The 15340-nt window shown below is 48.1% G+C and overlaps 1 protein-coding gene across 9 annotated transcripts in view; it reads right to left on the bottom strand.

The window, feature by feature from the left end:
* The window catches only part of SLC11A2 (solute carrier family 11 member 2), a 44817-nt gene that overhangs the window by 15748 nt on the left and 13729 nt on the right, over nt 1-15340 (bottom strand). For 8 of the 9 annotated variants that reach the window (XR_004901589.1, XR_004901588.1, XM_028532819.2 and 5 more), the window contains 14 exons: nt 12948-13001; nt 11357-11505; nt 10671-10796; nt 10154-10273; nt 8084-8190; nt 7470-7540; nt 7294-7361; nt 5382-5537; nt 4571-4729; nt 3540-3626; nt 2525-2644; nt 2228-2377; nt 1396-1469; nt 74-227 (listed from right to left, as the gene is read on the bottom strand). Coding sequence is in view for 7 of the 9 variants with exons in the window: in XM_028532819.2 (XP_028388620.1) it covers nt 74-227; nt 1396-1469; nt 2228-2377; nt 2525-2644; nt 3540-3626; nt 4571-4729; nt 5382-5537; nt 7294-7361; nt 7470-7540; nt 8084-8190; nt 10154-10273; nt 10671-10796; nt 11357-11505; nt 12948-13001 (1595 nt within the window). In the remaining 2 variants the exon portion in view is untranslated. Of the gene's footprint in view, nt 1-69; nt 228-1395; nt 1470-2227; nt 2378-2524; nt 2645-3539; nt 3627-4570; nt 4730-5381; nt 5538-7293; nt 7362-7469; nt 7541-8083; nt 8191-10153; nt 10274-10670; nt 10797-11356; nt 11506-12947; nt 13002-15340 lie in introns of those variants that run through there. The other variant, XM_036019032.1, reaches the window with a different exon arrangement.

The raw sequence follows: 15340 nt of genomic DNA, 5'->3' as shown, positions 1-15340 counted from the left end.
TGCTTTCTGCATGTCAGCCCCACCTCTGCCACTCCTGATGCCTATGCCCCCGCCCACTCCCAATTGGACTTACCAAGTAAAACACAAAGCTCAGATAGGCCACACTGATCACAGCTGCCACCACATACAATAGCATGTGCCCTAGATCCTGGACGTAAGTCACGACAAAGTACATGTTGATGCAACAGATGATAAGGACCAAGATCCCGCCTGCAATCCTCCAGCCTCTGTAAAAGAATCAGCATAGTCACTAGCAGAACGGTCTAACCTGTCCACAAACAGCAAGACACTGTGTCTTGTGGGGTACACAGCACAGGAGTAAGAAGCATTCCCATCCCTGAATGGGTGTGGCCCAGTGGACTAAGCGCCAGCCTGCAAACCGCTGGTTCAATTCCTAGATAATGGCACATGCCTGGGTTGCAGGCCAGGTCCCCAGTAGGGGCGCACAAGAGGCAACCTTGTGCGCCCAAAACACATTAATGTTTTTATCCCTCTTTCTCCCTCCTTTTCCCTCCCTAAAAAACAAACACATAAATAAATAAATAAATAAATAAATAAATAAATAAATAAATAGAAAAAGAAGTGTTTCCAGATAGGCATGCTCCCCTTCCTGGGAATATGCCCATGCCTTTGCCTCTCCCTCTTTTTCCCTCTCAGGTGTGCATCTGCCAAAATCTAAGCGACCCCATGAGACTTGCAATCACAGAGCCATGGGCAGCAGCTCCTCCTGGGCTCACCCCCTGAACCTGTCTCCAAGGCCCTCTTTTCTCTGACTCCCCAGGGAGCTAAGGCAGCCCCGCCTGGGCTCTCCTGGTGTTTCTTACATCCTAAGCCCTTCCTTGTTTCACTGTCCCCAACTTTAATAAATGTACTTTCAAAATAATGAATAAAAAGAACTGAAAAATTGTTCTTAACATGTCCCAGATGTGGTTAAATGAGCCTAATTAGACACTGAGACGGACAAAGGGAAAAAATGCTATCAGATAACTTCTATTACTTAAGCCCCTAGAAATGCAACCTAAAAACAGAACAAGTAATGAGTCTCTAGAGATGCATGAAGTCATTTCAACTACCCTCATACCCTTTTCAGATGTATATGAAAGGTGTAAGTTCAAACCTCTTATTCAGATCATTAACGTGGAACTAAGATGCTTTACACTTCCACAGTGGAAGCTAAAGAGTTAAAGCCCTAAAAGCTACTTTCTCCCCCAGCAAATAAAAAACATCCTTGCCTTCCCTCACTCCATTCACAGTCTCCATTTTCTAAGCCAGAGATTGAGGGGGCAGCACGAGCACCCACCTCACAAACCCCTGTGTGACTCCCTCTTTACTGGCCTGTTTGATAAAGATCCCCTGCCCCCCACAGCTTTGGGGAACTGGGAGGTGTTCACTCACATTCCATTGGCAAAGTCACTCATTACTGGCCGCAAGCTCGTAAAGGTGAGGATGGGTATGAGAGCAAAGGGAAGCTGGAAAAAAAAACAACTAAGATCAGACGGGGCTACCGGGGGGCCTTGTATCACCCCAGAGAGCAGCACCGTTAGTGAAAGGGAAACACAGACCTTGCCTCATCTGCTCCATGAGAAATTATGCTATCATCCCAAATGTTCAAGCATCACACTGAAATCTGTACAGCTACCATTAAACTAGCATCAGTAATGATCATATGTGTCTCTACAAACATTTATACCTGCCTTGTCTTATCCTGCTTAGAACCTACGAGTGTCCTACGTGTCATCTAATATTTGCCTGGCTTGCCCTGACTGGTGTGGCTCAGTGGACTGAGTGCCAGCCTAGGAACCGAAGGGTTTCCGGTTTGACACCCAGTCAGGGAACATGCCTGGGTTGTGGGCCAGGTCCCCGGATAGGGGTGTTTGAGAGGCAGCTGACTGATATATCTCTCACCCATTGACATTTTTCTCCCTCCCTTCCCCTCTCTCTAAAAGTAAATAAATAAAATCTTTAAACAAAATATTTGCTTGGCTTGAACAATAACTTTGTGTTCTAAATAAATTATAGCTTATAATTCCCATTCAACAGGCTTTAAAAAAACCCCGAGACGTTTTAGATGCCAGGGACTTCACATGTTGTACATTCACTGCAGACCGAGGCCATGCTTCTTCCTCTAAAATTTCCCCGGCAGCTGGCATGAGGCACAGAGCCTAAGGGCAATGCACAGTGCTGCCTGACGAAATGCGATGTGAGTTTTCCCCGCTCCCCTCCGTACCTGTAAGCTCTGCAGGACATTGAGGAAGTCATTCATCCCCGTGAGATGTTCTACGTCTTGAAAAACAGCAACAAGCAGAGTGGGGATAATGGCAATGGAGCGGGTCAGAATCACTCGGGCGAAGCGTGACCATCTTAGGTTCAGGAACCCCTGAAAGAAAACACAGAGGCAGGATGAATGCCTGGAACAGGAAACTAAAAGGGTTTGGAGGGGCTCGGGCAGACCGGAGAAGCGTGGGATCAATAAGGAACAAAAGGGCAGTTTCCTCTCGTCTTTACCAGTCAGAACGGCACGTACCTCCATGACGAACTGGCCCGAGTAGGTTCCTGTCATGGTGGAGCTCTGCCCCGCGGCCAGGATGCCCACCGCCCAGATGTAGAGGGCAGCGGGCCCGAAGAAGCAGCCCAGGACAACACCCTGGGGAGGCACGGGAGAGTGTGCGTCAGTGAGATGCGCCGACGACCCCCAGCACTGCACTGCTCCCTGCTCTGCTGGGCACCCGGCTCCCACGTGCAGCGCACTGTCCCAGAAGCTCGCCTCGGGTCCTACCCTCATCTGAAAAGCTTTCAACCTGAACTTGGTTGGATGGTTCCTCGTTCCTCAGCCTAGTTCTTTTTTCACTTCATGCTCCTGAAGCCTTCATCTTTAACCTATAGCTTAAATATATATACATTTTAAAGTCTATACTACATTTCCCAAATTATGTTGCTAACACACTGCTTTAGAAGGTAACATGAGCCCTGACCAGTGTGGCTCGGTGGGCCGGGCGCCGTCCCACAAAGCGGAAGGCCGCCAGTTGATTCCCAGTCCGGGCACCAGCCTGGGTTGCGGGTTCATCCCAGGTCAGAGCGCGGGTGAATGGCAAGCAATTGGGGTTTCTCTCCCTCTCTTTCTTTCCCCTCTCTCTCAAAATAAATGAATAAAATCTTCAAAAAAAAAAAAGATAACAGAGTGAAAATGTCAGATAATTTTGGGAAGTGCCACATATAACTGACTCTTGGAGGTTCAGAATGTAAGCGAGGCCCCAGTGAAGAGCACTTTACCAGGTATACTTTCTATGATCACCCCAATTAACACCCTGTAGAACACGGTACTATCAACACAACTTTGGGAACTGCTGAAACAATTCATTCGTTTAGCTGATCCTCTATTCTCCTATGTAGTCCAAAATGCTTTTCTAGCATCTGGACCTCTGAAATAAATGACACCCCAAAGAAGACATACTCAACTCTGAAGTGAACCCACAGAGAAGACCAGACACTATGTGAAGGATATCGCCCGAGGCAAGGAACACCAGTGTGAACAGGCTCACCCCTTTGTAGATGTCCACGGCCAGCGTTGAGTTGTCGTCGGGGAAGAGGTGGGTGTGGGGACTGCTGCTGTTCCTGCAGACTTCAATCTGGAAAAGAAAGCGGTTTCAGGGCAACTTTTATTTTCAAGGCAAGGACTAGGAAAGAGGTCTCCTACACGTCACTCACAAGTCATCCCTGAGACACGGCCTGCAGGTAAAACACTGGACACAGGCTGCGATGGGCCAAGATGGGCTGCAGGTACCACTCGCACTCCCCCTCCACAATCTTTCTGTGCCCTGTGTCATCACAGTTATTTACTGCATCAGTGTGCACTGCTGGGTCATCTCAAATAAGAGAGCCCTTAGTCAGGCTCTGAGGATGAGAGGACACCAGAATAGGGAGTTGGGAGTCCTTAGTCAAAGCAGCACCAGGAGTCTGAGGCACTACAGGTGGGAAGCAAAGTGGTGATGGAAACTAGACAGGCCCTGGCCAGGTAGCTCGTTGGTTAGAGTGTCATCCTGATACTCCAAGGCTGAGAGTTCTATCCCTGGTCTGGCACATACAAGAATCAACCAATGAATGCATGAATAAGTGGGACAACAAATCAGTGTTCCTCTCCCTCTGTCAAATCAATTTTTAAAAAGTTAAAAAAAGAAAAACAAACTAGATAGGCAATCAGGAACTGAGAAGACAGAGAAGTAAAAAACAACACAGTTTGTCCCAGCAACAGTTTCTGTTTTGTCTGCTGACTCCTCCCAACCTGCCCTCACCACCAAAGGCAGGAATGGCAAGCCAGCAGCTGGTAAACAGGAAACAAAGGGCCAAGCAGGCATGAGGCTGCAGGAGGCAATCTTTCATCTAAGTGATCTCCCTTATCAGCCAAAAGCAAGGAAAACGGTCTGGCTGGGTCGGCCCCAGACTGCCCACCCTGCCCAGGGTGGAGGCCCCAATCTCTTTCCCCTGTGCCCCGGTCACTGTCGTATTTCCCAGCCCATTCCAGCCGTCACAGTATGCTCATGGTCACCACTACTGGGGACCCTGGCCTACTCACCACCTGCTGGTTGGTCTTCCAATAAAATGCTTCGGCAAAGACTGAGACGACGAAGACATTGATGATGAAGGAAACAAAGAGAGCAATGCAGGACTCGATGAAAAAGTACTTATTGGCTTCTCGGACCTCTTCCTTTTTGGCTCGGTTTACCTGTCTGGACTGGAGAGATAATAGTAGCAGTCATTTTTTTTTTACTTTTTGGAACAAGTTTCCTTGTAATATTTCATGAGTTTAGAGACAACCAAAGACTCAGAGGACAAACAATGGACCCGATGAAATGTGGGAGAAACCACTCACATCCTCATTCACTGAGTAAGAACGTCATGACCCCTGGATGGCATTACACATTCCTCAAATGGGCAGGAGTAATGAAGTGACTACTGAGCGCTCAGGTATTGTGGCTGGAAGAACCACAAAACCTGCCCTAAGAAATGTATAACCTCAAGTATAAAGGTCTTTGAAATCTCCGAGCAAACAGCTGTGTAGGACTGACTGGTAGAAGGATGGTTGGGCTCTTCACTCCTGACCTCCCTGGGGCCGCTCAGGGTGTTGAGATTAAAACACAAGAGACTGGGTGCACTTTCACACCTTTTATGAAGAACTTCAGTCCCAGTTTCTCTCCAGGGGGTTAGTTATCTCTGGTCATAAACCAGAGTCCAAGTGTGTGGAGTTTATAAATGTCCAACCACGGAAAAATACCTTGCTCCTTCGGGGCTGTAACGGTTGTAAACTAAGTTATGTGTCCCTTTCAACTAAAGGCACACATCCCATGACCTACCCAGGAGGCCACTGGGACAAAGGCCTCGCTCACCTTGACTAAGGCAGAATGCAGGTACATGTTGTGTGGCATGATGACAGCTCCCACGATGCCCACGGCCTGCTGCACCTGTGGGGTGCCACAGTCGGAACAGGACGGCACAAACATGCCCTTGAGGACGTCACTCTGGTTGGGCCTCACTGTGATGTACTGCACACCAACACAACAATGGTTAGCCTCGACTGGAGCCCGACACTGAAGGAGCAACGGCACTAGGAAACACCCAGCACCCCTTCCTGCTTTCCTCACAACCCCGCGTTCTTCAACCACCACCGACGATAGTGAGGAATAAGGAACCATCAAAACCCATGCAGCACAAGGAGCCTGCTGCCAAGGTCAGAGAATTCAACACCGGGGCACCTGGATATTTTACATCATCTTTTAGATATGCAAAATAGATATAGAGAGAATGCAATTAATATTCTAAAGATATAAAATGGCTGCTCAGGACCTTATTAATATTAATCTCACAATAACTCCTATGAGACAGACCCGAGACTATAGTCAATTCTTAATTACCCACACTTATGCTCCTGCTCACCTAGTCATCTAAGTATCGCTGTTTGCCTCTAGCACAAGCTGACTCATTCATAAACACTTTTCCCTGGTTCAGCATTTCTCTTGAAAGCCTTAGACCAAACTATATAAACTACCCCATAATCTAATCTGTATCTATTATAATCTAATCTGTAGATTAGATACATTGATAAAAGTCTAGCCAGGCCAATAAACAGAATCAGTTAAACTGGACACAGAAAGGTGCCATTACTGCACACAGCGATGCTGATTCCCGGAGTGTGTGGGGAGGGCACGAGCAGGAAGCAGCCACTGTACCCTCTACAGTTCCAACACAGACACAGTTCAAGCTGCAGCTGGGACACACCAGAATGAGCAAGAACAGACCCCTGTAAGTTAACATTCAAGGATCACCCTGTAACATCCTCTCTAACCCTCTCCAAAGCTGCTCTGTTGCCGAGATGGGCAATTTTGAACCAGGGGGTTGTCTGGAAGGTCCTAGAGAGTCTAGTCATTTTTGACACAGAAGTCCCTGCAGATCTTCCTGGATACTACTAGTCTTTGCTATAGATAATATTCCTTCAAAACTGGCCCAAGGCTTAATTGGCTTTTTCTTTCTTTTCTTCACCCCCCACCCCCACCCATGCATTTACTTTTACTAACATTTTTTATTTTATGCTGCTTTACTTCTGGGCCCTAAGTTTTTGTTTCTTCAGTTTCTTCCAGGATATCTTATGCTTCTGTGCAACCTCCTGTTCTGGTTTAGGAACAACCTGCTTTCTCAGCAGGGCCCTCTCAGTGTGGCAGGGAGGGCTCCCGTGTGGGCGAATCCGCCCATGGGCTCTGCCAGTTCTGGGCCGCATCTTGGGAGCTTTGTTCACCAGGATGTGCTCCAAGACCACAGACTCTACACCTAAACCCTTAAGCTCTGCATTGCTCTGCATTTTTAAGCACATGCAGCCAGAAGTCAGCACTCTTTCTGGGCCACTGGCCCCGTGTCCAACCCGTTTAGCCTGGACACACGCACCAACTCCACCGCTGTCACGACGGAACGGCGCACATCGCTTCTGCAAAGTGACAGCCTTCAGACACTTGATGGCGTCTCTGATCTGCAAACCCCTGACGGCCAGGGCAGCCTCACGGGTGTTCTTACAGTGAACGCAAAGATCTGAACCTCCTTATCTGCATGATTTTGCACAGTTCTGGGTCAAGTGAATGGCGAACTGTTTTCAGAGGTCACCTCAGGCCACTAACAAGGAGAAGAAGCAACTGGCTTTTTCTGAGCACAGGCAGTACAATCAGACCACCCTAGCATTATTCTCTTTTATAATAAAGGCAAAAAAATGTTTTGTTTATTTTACAAAACTAATGAATAACCTGGAACACTTGCCTCATATCCAAATGTGAGGGCCATAACAGTGATGAGAAAGCCAAAAAATGCTTCCAGCTTCCGCAGACCTAAAGGGGGAAATGCAGCAGTGAGTTCGCAGGAGACAGGCTTCCCCGCCAGCCACAGGACGGGGAAGCGGCTTCTTTGTCTAACCCCTCCGTCCCCGCTCTACTTACCGTATTTGTCCAAAAAGAGAAATACGAAGGTATCTGCAATGGTGATGAGTACTCCACCCCACAGGGGAACCCTGCGTCGGAGATAAGAAATGGGCGTTAGAGGAAAGAAAGGAAACATTGAGAAGCACTTTCTTCCCCACAGCCCTCCATACAAGCAACACTGGGAGAAGCAAGGACTTGTGGGAGAGGAGGCAGTGCAGGAGGTCAGGCCTCGGGCAGTTTTGGCTCACAGCAGCCACTGAGTAATAGTCACTCAAACCTGACTGTCTACTACGGCAGACACTTAGGGTGTAAAGCTGAAAGGAATGGGTCTTACCCCTCAAGGGACTCACTGTCTAGTGGGATACCCTGACATGAAACTAAATAACTGTAATACACAGTAATACACAAATAAAAGACACACCGCACAACTGAAGCACATATAACCCGACACAAGAACGTGGGGGTGCAGAGCCCACGTCTGCCAGGGGAGAGGAAGGCGGTCCCAGGCTGGTCCCACCGGAAATATAATAAACTTGAATCTTGAAAACGGAAGACAAGTTGGGTTTTTGTTCTTACATTTGCTTTAAAATCTAGCAAAACACTGATTACTCTGCACAGGGAAGCCCCCTCACCTTCCTATGGACAGGAGATTGATGGCAATGGCCGAGCCAATGACTTCCTGCATGTCCGAGCCGATGATAGCCAGCTCCACCATCAGCCACAGGATAATTCGTGGGACCTGCACACCAAGCAGAAGGACATGGTTCTAATGAGTCATTTCTAAGAAGCTCGCCCAAGTTTGGAAATCACATTTTGGAACGGGCCAATATAAAGCCCTCTCTGAGCCTCTGGTCTAGAGATTAAGTGCCAGCATGGGGCCCCGCCGGGGGCCCCGTCGCCGCACCGCAGGCCCTGGCTAGAGAGGGCAGGGCTGCTCTCATGTGGCTGTGCTCATGCATCAAGGTCTGGGCAGCCACCCAGACACGGACCGCGCCGGCCAGAGGCGGCAGGACCAAGGGCCCCGAGTGTCCGGGAGGCAGCTGTACAGACGGGGTGCCAAAGGGGCCAGGGTAAACTGAAAAGTAATTACTAGTAAATCCAAAGGTCCTGCCACAGATGGTTTGCTGACCCTGGTTTCTTCTCTTTTCTTTCCATTCAAGAGAGGAAAAGAATTTCCATTCATTAATTTCCACTTAATTCCCTGCCTAAAAACAATCCTGAAAGTCTGAAGGGGGAATCGCCCTGGTTGGTGTGGCTCAGTAGATGGAGCGCCACCTGGGAACTAAAGGGTCCCCACGCCTGGGTTGCGGGCCAGGTCCCTACTAGGGGGCATGAGAGAAGCAACCAGTGGATGTGTCTCTCACCCACTGCTGTTTCTCTCCCTCCCTTGCTCTCTCTCTAGAAGTAAATAAGTAAAATCTTAATTTTAGAAAAAAGGATGCTGATATGGTCAAAATATTGTTCAGGAGGGAATAGAAAATGACCACAGAAGAAAATATCCATCCTGACTTCAGCTAAGGAGACAAAACAAATGGGAAAAGGCTGAGGTTGTCCTTTTGTTTCTTAAATGATTTTGAGAGACAGGAAGGCAGAAGGGATGGTGCGGGGGTGGGGGGAGATTTGTTGTTCCACTTATCTATGCGCTCACTGGTTGACTCTTGTATGTGCCCTGACCTGAGACTGAACCCGCAACCTAGGTATACTGATGCTCTAACCAACTGAGCTACCTGGCCAGGGGCAAGGTCTGACTTAATGTAACAGGAAAGCAAGTGAAAAAGGACAACTATGCGAAGGGACTCAGGGCAAAGCGGTGGCATTGGTGCTGTGCAACAAAACAGCCAACTACTCTGGCCAAACAGTACAGGCAACAGACAGATTTAGTTCACGCTGGCTCACTGAGGCCAGAACAAGAACACCGCCAGGTATCTGCCACCCACAAATCTGCCACAAAAACAACTGTTAAGATAATGAAAGAGAAACTAAAAGAAATGATAAGCTACCAAGGTTCTCTTCTGAGAGGCATATAAGAAAAGAAAAAAAAAAAAGGATACCTTCTTACAGCCCGGAAAGGAAATTAGACATTTAGGCTAAACCAGAGCGGCTCAGCCAGACCTGACCCAGAGGCGAAGCCTGGCCGGAGCTGCCTCCCAGACATGGGCCGCGCTGGCCGGAGGCGGCAGGACCAAGGGCCCCGAGTGTCCGGGAAGCAGCTATACAGATGGGTGCCAAAGGGGCCAGGGTAAACGGAAAAGTAATTACTAGTAAATCCAAAGGTCCTGCCACAGATGGTTTGCTATAAGGCAGAGACTGTTTTTGAATTGAGGAAGTCCAACAGAAAGAAAACACACAGAATGCAAAGCGACGGGCTGACCGCACATACACATGGACGCGCTCAGCGGGCAGCCCACCCCTGGACGGGGCACTACGAGATGCCACACGGCAGAGCGAATGGTTATGTTCGCTCAACAGAACTTGTCTAAGGAAATTTTCCGGAAAAAAGTGAATCTCAAGTTAGATTTTTAAGGAGCGTAGAAACGTGTCTGGGCAGCAAGAAGGGGCTAGAGAACATCCCTTGGGACTCCCGGTCTTCGGGGCCACGGACCCCCACGCCCTCACTAGTGTGCAGCAGCGGGACCAGCACACACTGCCTGGTACACAGGTTCCCGTGACGTGAGTGACAAACAGGACGGTGCGCTGCTCACCTTGGGATACTGACGGTGACACACTTCGGCAAGGTGCATCCCAGTGACCACTCCCAGCCTCGCCGCCAGGCGCTGTAGCAGGAGCCCCACGATGGTGGCCAGCAGAAGAACCCAGAGCAGCTAGAGAAGAACAAACCCAGCACAGCACTCACTAGACAGCCAAGGGGCTGCCTGGGTGCCTGGCGATGTGAATGGGAAACTCTGCAACCAGGGCAGAGCCCAGGTCAGGGCCGAATGACCTGAGTTCTGTGTCAGGGGCTGCACGCAGCCTGGTATGTCTCCTGTGCCTCTCTGAGCCTTGGTTTCTCCCATCTGCAGCTTCCCCTTTATTCGAGGAAATTATGGGGGTGAAATAAAATAAAAAACAAGCGGGAAAGTGCTTTCCACTGAAGGGTCCCTGCCAGTGAAGTCCCCGCCTGTAGGTCCAGAGGCTGATATCCGCAGGCAGAGAAGCGGAAAGGATGTGGAAGTGGGCCGTGTGCGTTCCAAAGGGACACAGGTGGGACTGGGTGTTTACCTTAAACCCAGCCACTGCTCCAGACTGCAGATCCGATTCGATGTTGCCTGGATCCAGGTAGGCAATGCTCATAAGAAAGCCTGGTCCCGTGAAAGCCCAGAGTTTACGAAAGCTAAAGCACGAGTACTACAGGAGAAGAGAGAGAGAGAGAGAGAGAGAGAGAGAGAGAGAGAACTGATTATCACCTCCCACTAATTATCTGTTTTATCACATAGAAAACCCAAAACATCACCCTCACTAGAACAAAGGATTTAGGATGTTGGAACGTGGGTGTGCCCAAGTTTCACTTCCATCTTACCCGCTTCTTATCAGTCAGCTGGCCACCTCCCTACCCAAGCAAGAGCCCCTTCCCTGCCCTGCTCTTTTCCATCAGCCGGACACACAACGCCAGTCCCTCTGGGCCCAAGCACGACCCAAGGGGGACAAATGCCATTGTAAAAAAGGAACATAAAACTCAAACTTCCTTGATTGAAGAATGCTCACTAAGACAACTTGGCAACTGTTTCCAAGGCCCTCGTTTCCCTTAACAGTGTCTAGTTATTCTGATGACAAACATTCAAATATTCAGTCTCGAGAAATGGCTTGCCAAAATCAGACCCGAGGCCACGGTCCTGGGCTGTGGGGCAGACCTTCCACTCATGTTCTCCCTACACAGCAGCTTTCTCCTCCAAGGGCCTGCCACTAACCTCCTCCTCAGGAACGGCAATCTTCTCATCAAAATAGGTGGTGAAGGGCTCATTCGAGCTCCCGGTGGACTGCGGGAGGGAGGAGTCGCTGTAGGCAGGGTTGATGGCACCAAGATGGGCCAAGTCCCCATGGTCCTCAGAAGCATCATCTAAATGAACAGATTTGAAAAGAATTTTTTAAATGAATAAAATATACTAACGGTTCATCTTCAGTAATACTGAAATGAAATCTTTTTAATACCCTAAAGGAACAAGGCCAACCCGACTGTACCTCAACTTATTTCCATATTTCACTTTTATTGGTATTTTTAATAAATTAATTTATTATTGACTAAGCTATACATTCACATGACTGAAAATCTGAGAAATACAGAAGAGCTTATGGTATAAAAAGCTCCCTCTTACCCCCTCCCCCAGTCGCACAGCTCCCGGTCAGCGTTACCACTGACCTCACAGTGGTTTTCCTGCTTTCATACTTCTATTCCCACTTGGCAATTTTAGAACCATTTCATCTTCTTCTAAAAAAACTAATGTCTAGGGCTCAAAATACAACATCTCTAGATGAGCCTCACTGCTAGCCTAAAATCCTAACTTTTAGAAGAAAGAAACCGGGTCAGTCTAGTGGCCACCCTCCCAGTGTTTGGCAGGACTCACGCAAAGAAACATCCCTGGGCATCACGCTTCCCTTAGGCTCCTCAAAAAACGTGGCAGTTGCAAAACTCTGCTGCATTTCAGGCTAAAATCTGAAGCTGCAGGGAAAACCGCCACGCAGGAACCCCTCTGCCTCCTGACTAAGGCCTGCAGTAAGGAGCTCCGGGTCACAGGGTGACTGACCTCATGACAGGAGGACTCATCTGAGGCTGGTAAGTCAGTGTTTCCCCGAGGCTGGCATTTTGTGGTTAATATTAATGCAGGGAAGCAGAAGGGGGAGGGACTGGAAGAAAAGGGCTAATCTGCCAGAAAGATACAAAATCCAGTTTGCTGTAGCCATCAAATGTCTATTTCAAGCCATGAAGCTCTCATTTCAGTGTTTCCAAGAAATCCTCACAACTTCCAATTAAAACAAAACAAAACAAAAAAACAAAAAAAAAAACAAGAACTAACCCGTAAGTGGCCCTAACTGATTTTTTAACATTATGAAAAAGAAGTGGAAATCCTAAAGAGGAAACTGAGAATCAGGAAGCGTTGGTCACAGCGGCCCAGGAGCTTTAACTGAATACACAGCACGAGGTGCACTCCCAGCAGTCTCCAGCTCCACACACATCTGAGACGCCGTCGGCAACCACACCGGTCTAGAGGTTTTTACGACAGGTCTGCGGACACTGCCTTCGCAAGCATCACTGCTGCGGAAACTAAACTTGCAGCTAATCTTGGCCCATCTCAGACTGGAAACAAGATGAGGCAGGCTTCTGTGGTTACAAAGCCATTTTCATTCACAGCCTAAGGTGCCAGATGGTGACTCCTGTGCGGAGCAGGTCTCCATAAAGGTTCTGTTGGCTAGGGAGGAGGAAATGGGGGCAGTTTTGTTGGACTAGACAGCGAAAAGGGAAATATGGTACCCTTAGACAGTAACTCAAAAACTATAAATTACCATCTGGTGTCTTCTGTTCAGGACCCAGCACCATGGTGTTCTTAGAATAGGATTCTGGAAAGTAGAAAAGGGAGGGAGAGGAATTAACAAGAACAAACTAACAAGTTCAAAAACAGCATTTTGTACTCTGTACAACCTAACCCCTATTATATGAAAAGAATTATTCTTCTACTGGATTAGATAACCTTGAAAATAATTACAGTTTTCATAGTATGAGTAAGAGATATTTAATAAAAAATGTAAGTCTTAATCATGTTTTTGCTGGCAAGACTTCAAAACCAAACTGAAGCAAACCGGATTTCAGGAAAGTAGGCAAGTGCCTTTTCCTTTAGAAGCAGGCGTCTATGAATGATTTCGCACCAGGTTCCCACCACGGTGCACTGAGTGGTGGGCACAGCACGGCCCCCTTTCTGGCCATGCCCGAATTCCCAGAACTAGGACTCTGCACCAAACCGGTTCCAATGTGCAAGGCAAATGCCTTTAAAAAAAAAAAGACTTTATTTATTTGTTTTTAGAGAGAGGGGAAGGAAAGGAGAAAGAGAGAGACAGAAACATCAATGTATGGTTGCCTCTCACACCCCCCCCTCCTGGGGACCTGGCCCGCAGCCCAGGCAGGTGCCCTGACCAGGAATCAAAGCACGTTTTGGTTCACAGGCCAGGGCTCAGTCCACTGAGCCACACTAGCCAGGGCCAGGCAAATGCTTTTTAATAAGCTCCCACACAGAGGCTGTTAGGCAATCACCCAGTCTCTGCTGTGCCTCCAGTTTAACCCAAATTTAAAACCAGACTGATTTCTCACAATTTCTTAGTTTTTTATTTTTTATTTCTTTATTGATGTAAGAGAGAAAGAGGAAGGGAAGGGGGAAGGGGGGAGAGAGCTACACACACACACACATACACACACATCGATTTGTTGTTCCACCCACTCGTGCACTCGCTGGTGGATTCCTGCCTGTGCCCTGACCTGGGATTCAGCCCCTTAGCGCATCCTTGGTATATGGGGAGGACTCTCTATCCAACCGAGCTACCCGACCAGGGCTATGGGTTTTTAAGGGCAGAGATCTATGACTCACTGACCTAACAATTTAAGCTTGAGGAATAGAGCAAAGAAATAAAAAGGAGTCAGAGGGTCAAGCTGCTAAATTATTAACTCCAAGTAGGCTGAGATATAAAAAAAAAAATTATTCCTGTTTTAACTGACTCCAGGAACTCAACCCTTTGGAGTTCCTGGCCCTACCTGAATACAGTATGCACTGTGCCTTTCATGCCTCCAGGGAGCCACCTGAATGACCTCGAAAAGAAAGCGTCCCACTCTCTAAACCACTGGACAGCTGAAGGTTACCATCTTGGACCAAGGTGGGGGCTAAGAATGCATAATGATTCTCCTCAAGAATGTGCCTTGCACTATAAAACTCTCAAGACTTTTCTTTCTGCTTGGGAGCACTCCTGGTACTGCCTAGTAGTGAGGGGGCTCTGACTGGAAATGAATGACAAAGATTTATGCAAGGGTCTCATGCTTGGATTTTCTGGAAAGGTGGGGCGAGCACCTCACCAGCACAATGGTAGTAGAGGGCCACAGATCCCCAGGCTCACTCACGTCCCCGAAGAGAGACTTCAGGCATGGCGTTTCAGGTCTCACCCCCAGCCCCTCGACAACTGGGAGGGGAAACCGAGCACGGTCCTCCTCTCCCCTCCCGGCGTGCAGAGAGAGCTAGGCATGGTCTGCAAGGTGCCAGCACTTCTCTTAGTCCGGCAGTGAGCAACCTGTGGGGATGAGGCAGTGCCTGAAATGTCCCACTTTCTGTTGGGGTAAGTTCAGCTGTGGGGGAGGGGACTTAACAAGCCCATTTGGCCACAGATCTATGGTGTATTGTCCAGTCAACCCCACCAACAAGGCTGATTTAAAATTTTTAAAGATTTTATTTATTTATTTTTTAGAGAGGGAAGGGAGGGAGAGAGAGAGAAACATCACTGTGCGGTTGTTGGGGGTCATGCCCTGCAACCCAGGCATGTACCCTGACTGGGAATCAAACCTGCAACACTTAAATTTTGATCTACCGATTAAGGAATCTAGTTCTCAGTCAATTCCCAATTCAGAAGGGGAAAGATGAGGTAACATTTCTTGTTAACAGCCCCCCTTAAATCCCACTAATTACTATATATACTACTAAGAAAGGTATAAAGCCTCCCCTTAGCTATCTTCTACTGCTTACTTAAATCATCTTTTCCCACTCTTGTCCCTTTGTTCTTCCTAACTGAACAGTCTTCCACTTAGTTTTAGGTAATCTAGCTACCCACATATTCTATACTATATCAATATTATAGAATTAGAGAATTCAGACCCAAAGGGGGTTTTAGGTTTCATCTCTTTTCTGGGATGTAAAACATACAAC

This window comes from Phyllostomus discolor, chromosome 2 (assembly GCF_004126475.2).
Source record: "Phyllostomus discolor isolate MPI-MPIP mPhyDis1 chromosome 2, mPhyDis1.pri.v3, whole genome shotgun sequence".
Taxonomy (NCBI): domain Eukaryota; kingdom Metazoa; phylum Chordata; class Mammalia; order Chiroptera; family Phyllostomidae; genus Phyllostomus; species Phyllostomus discolor.
This window is presented reverse-complemented; position numbering and strand designations above follow the sequence as displayed.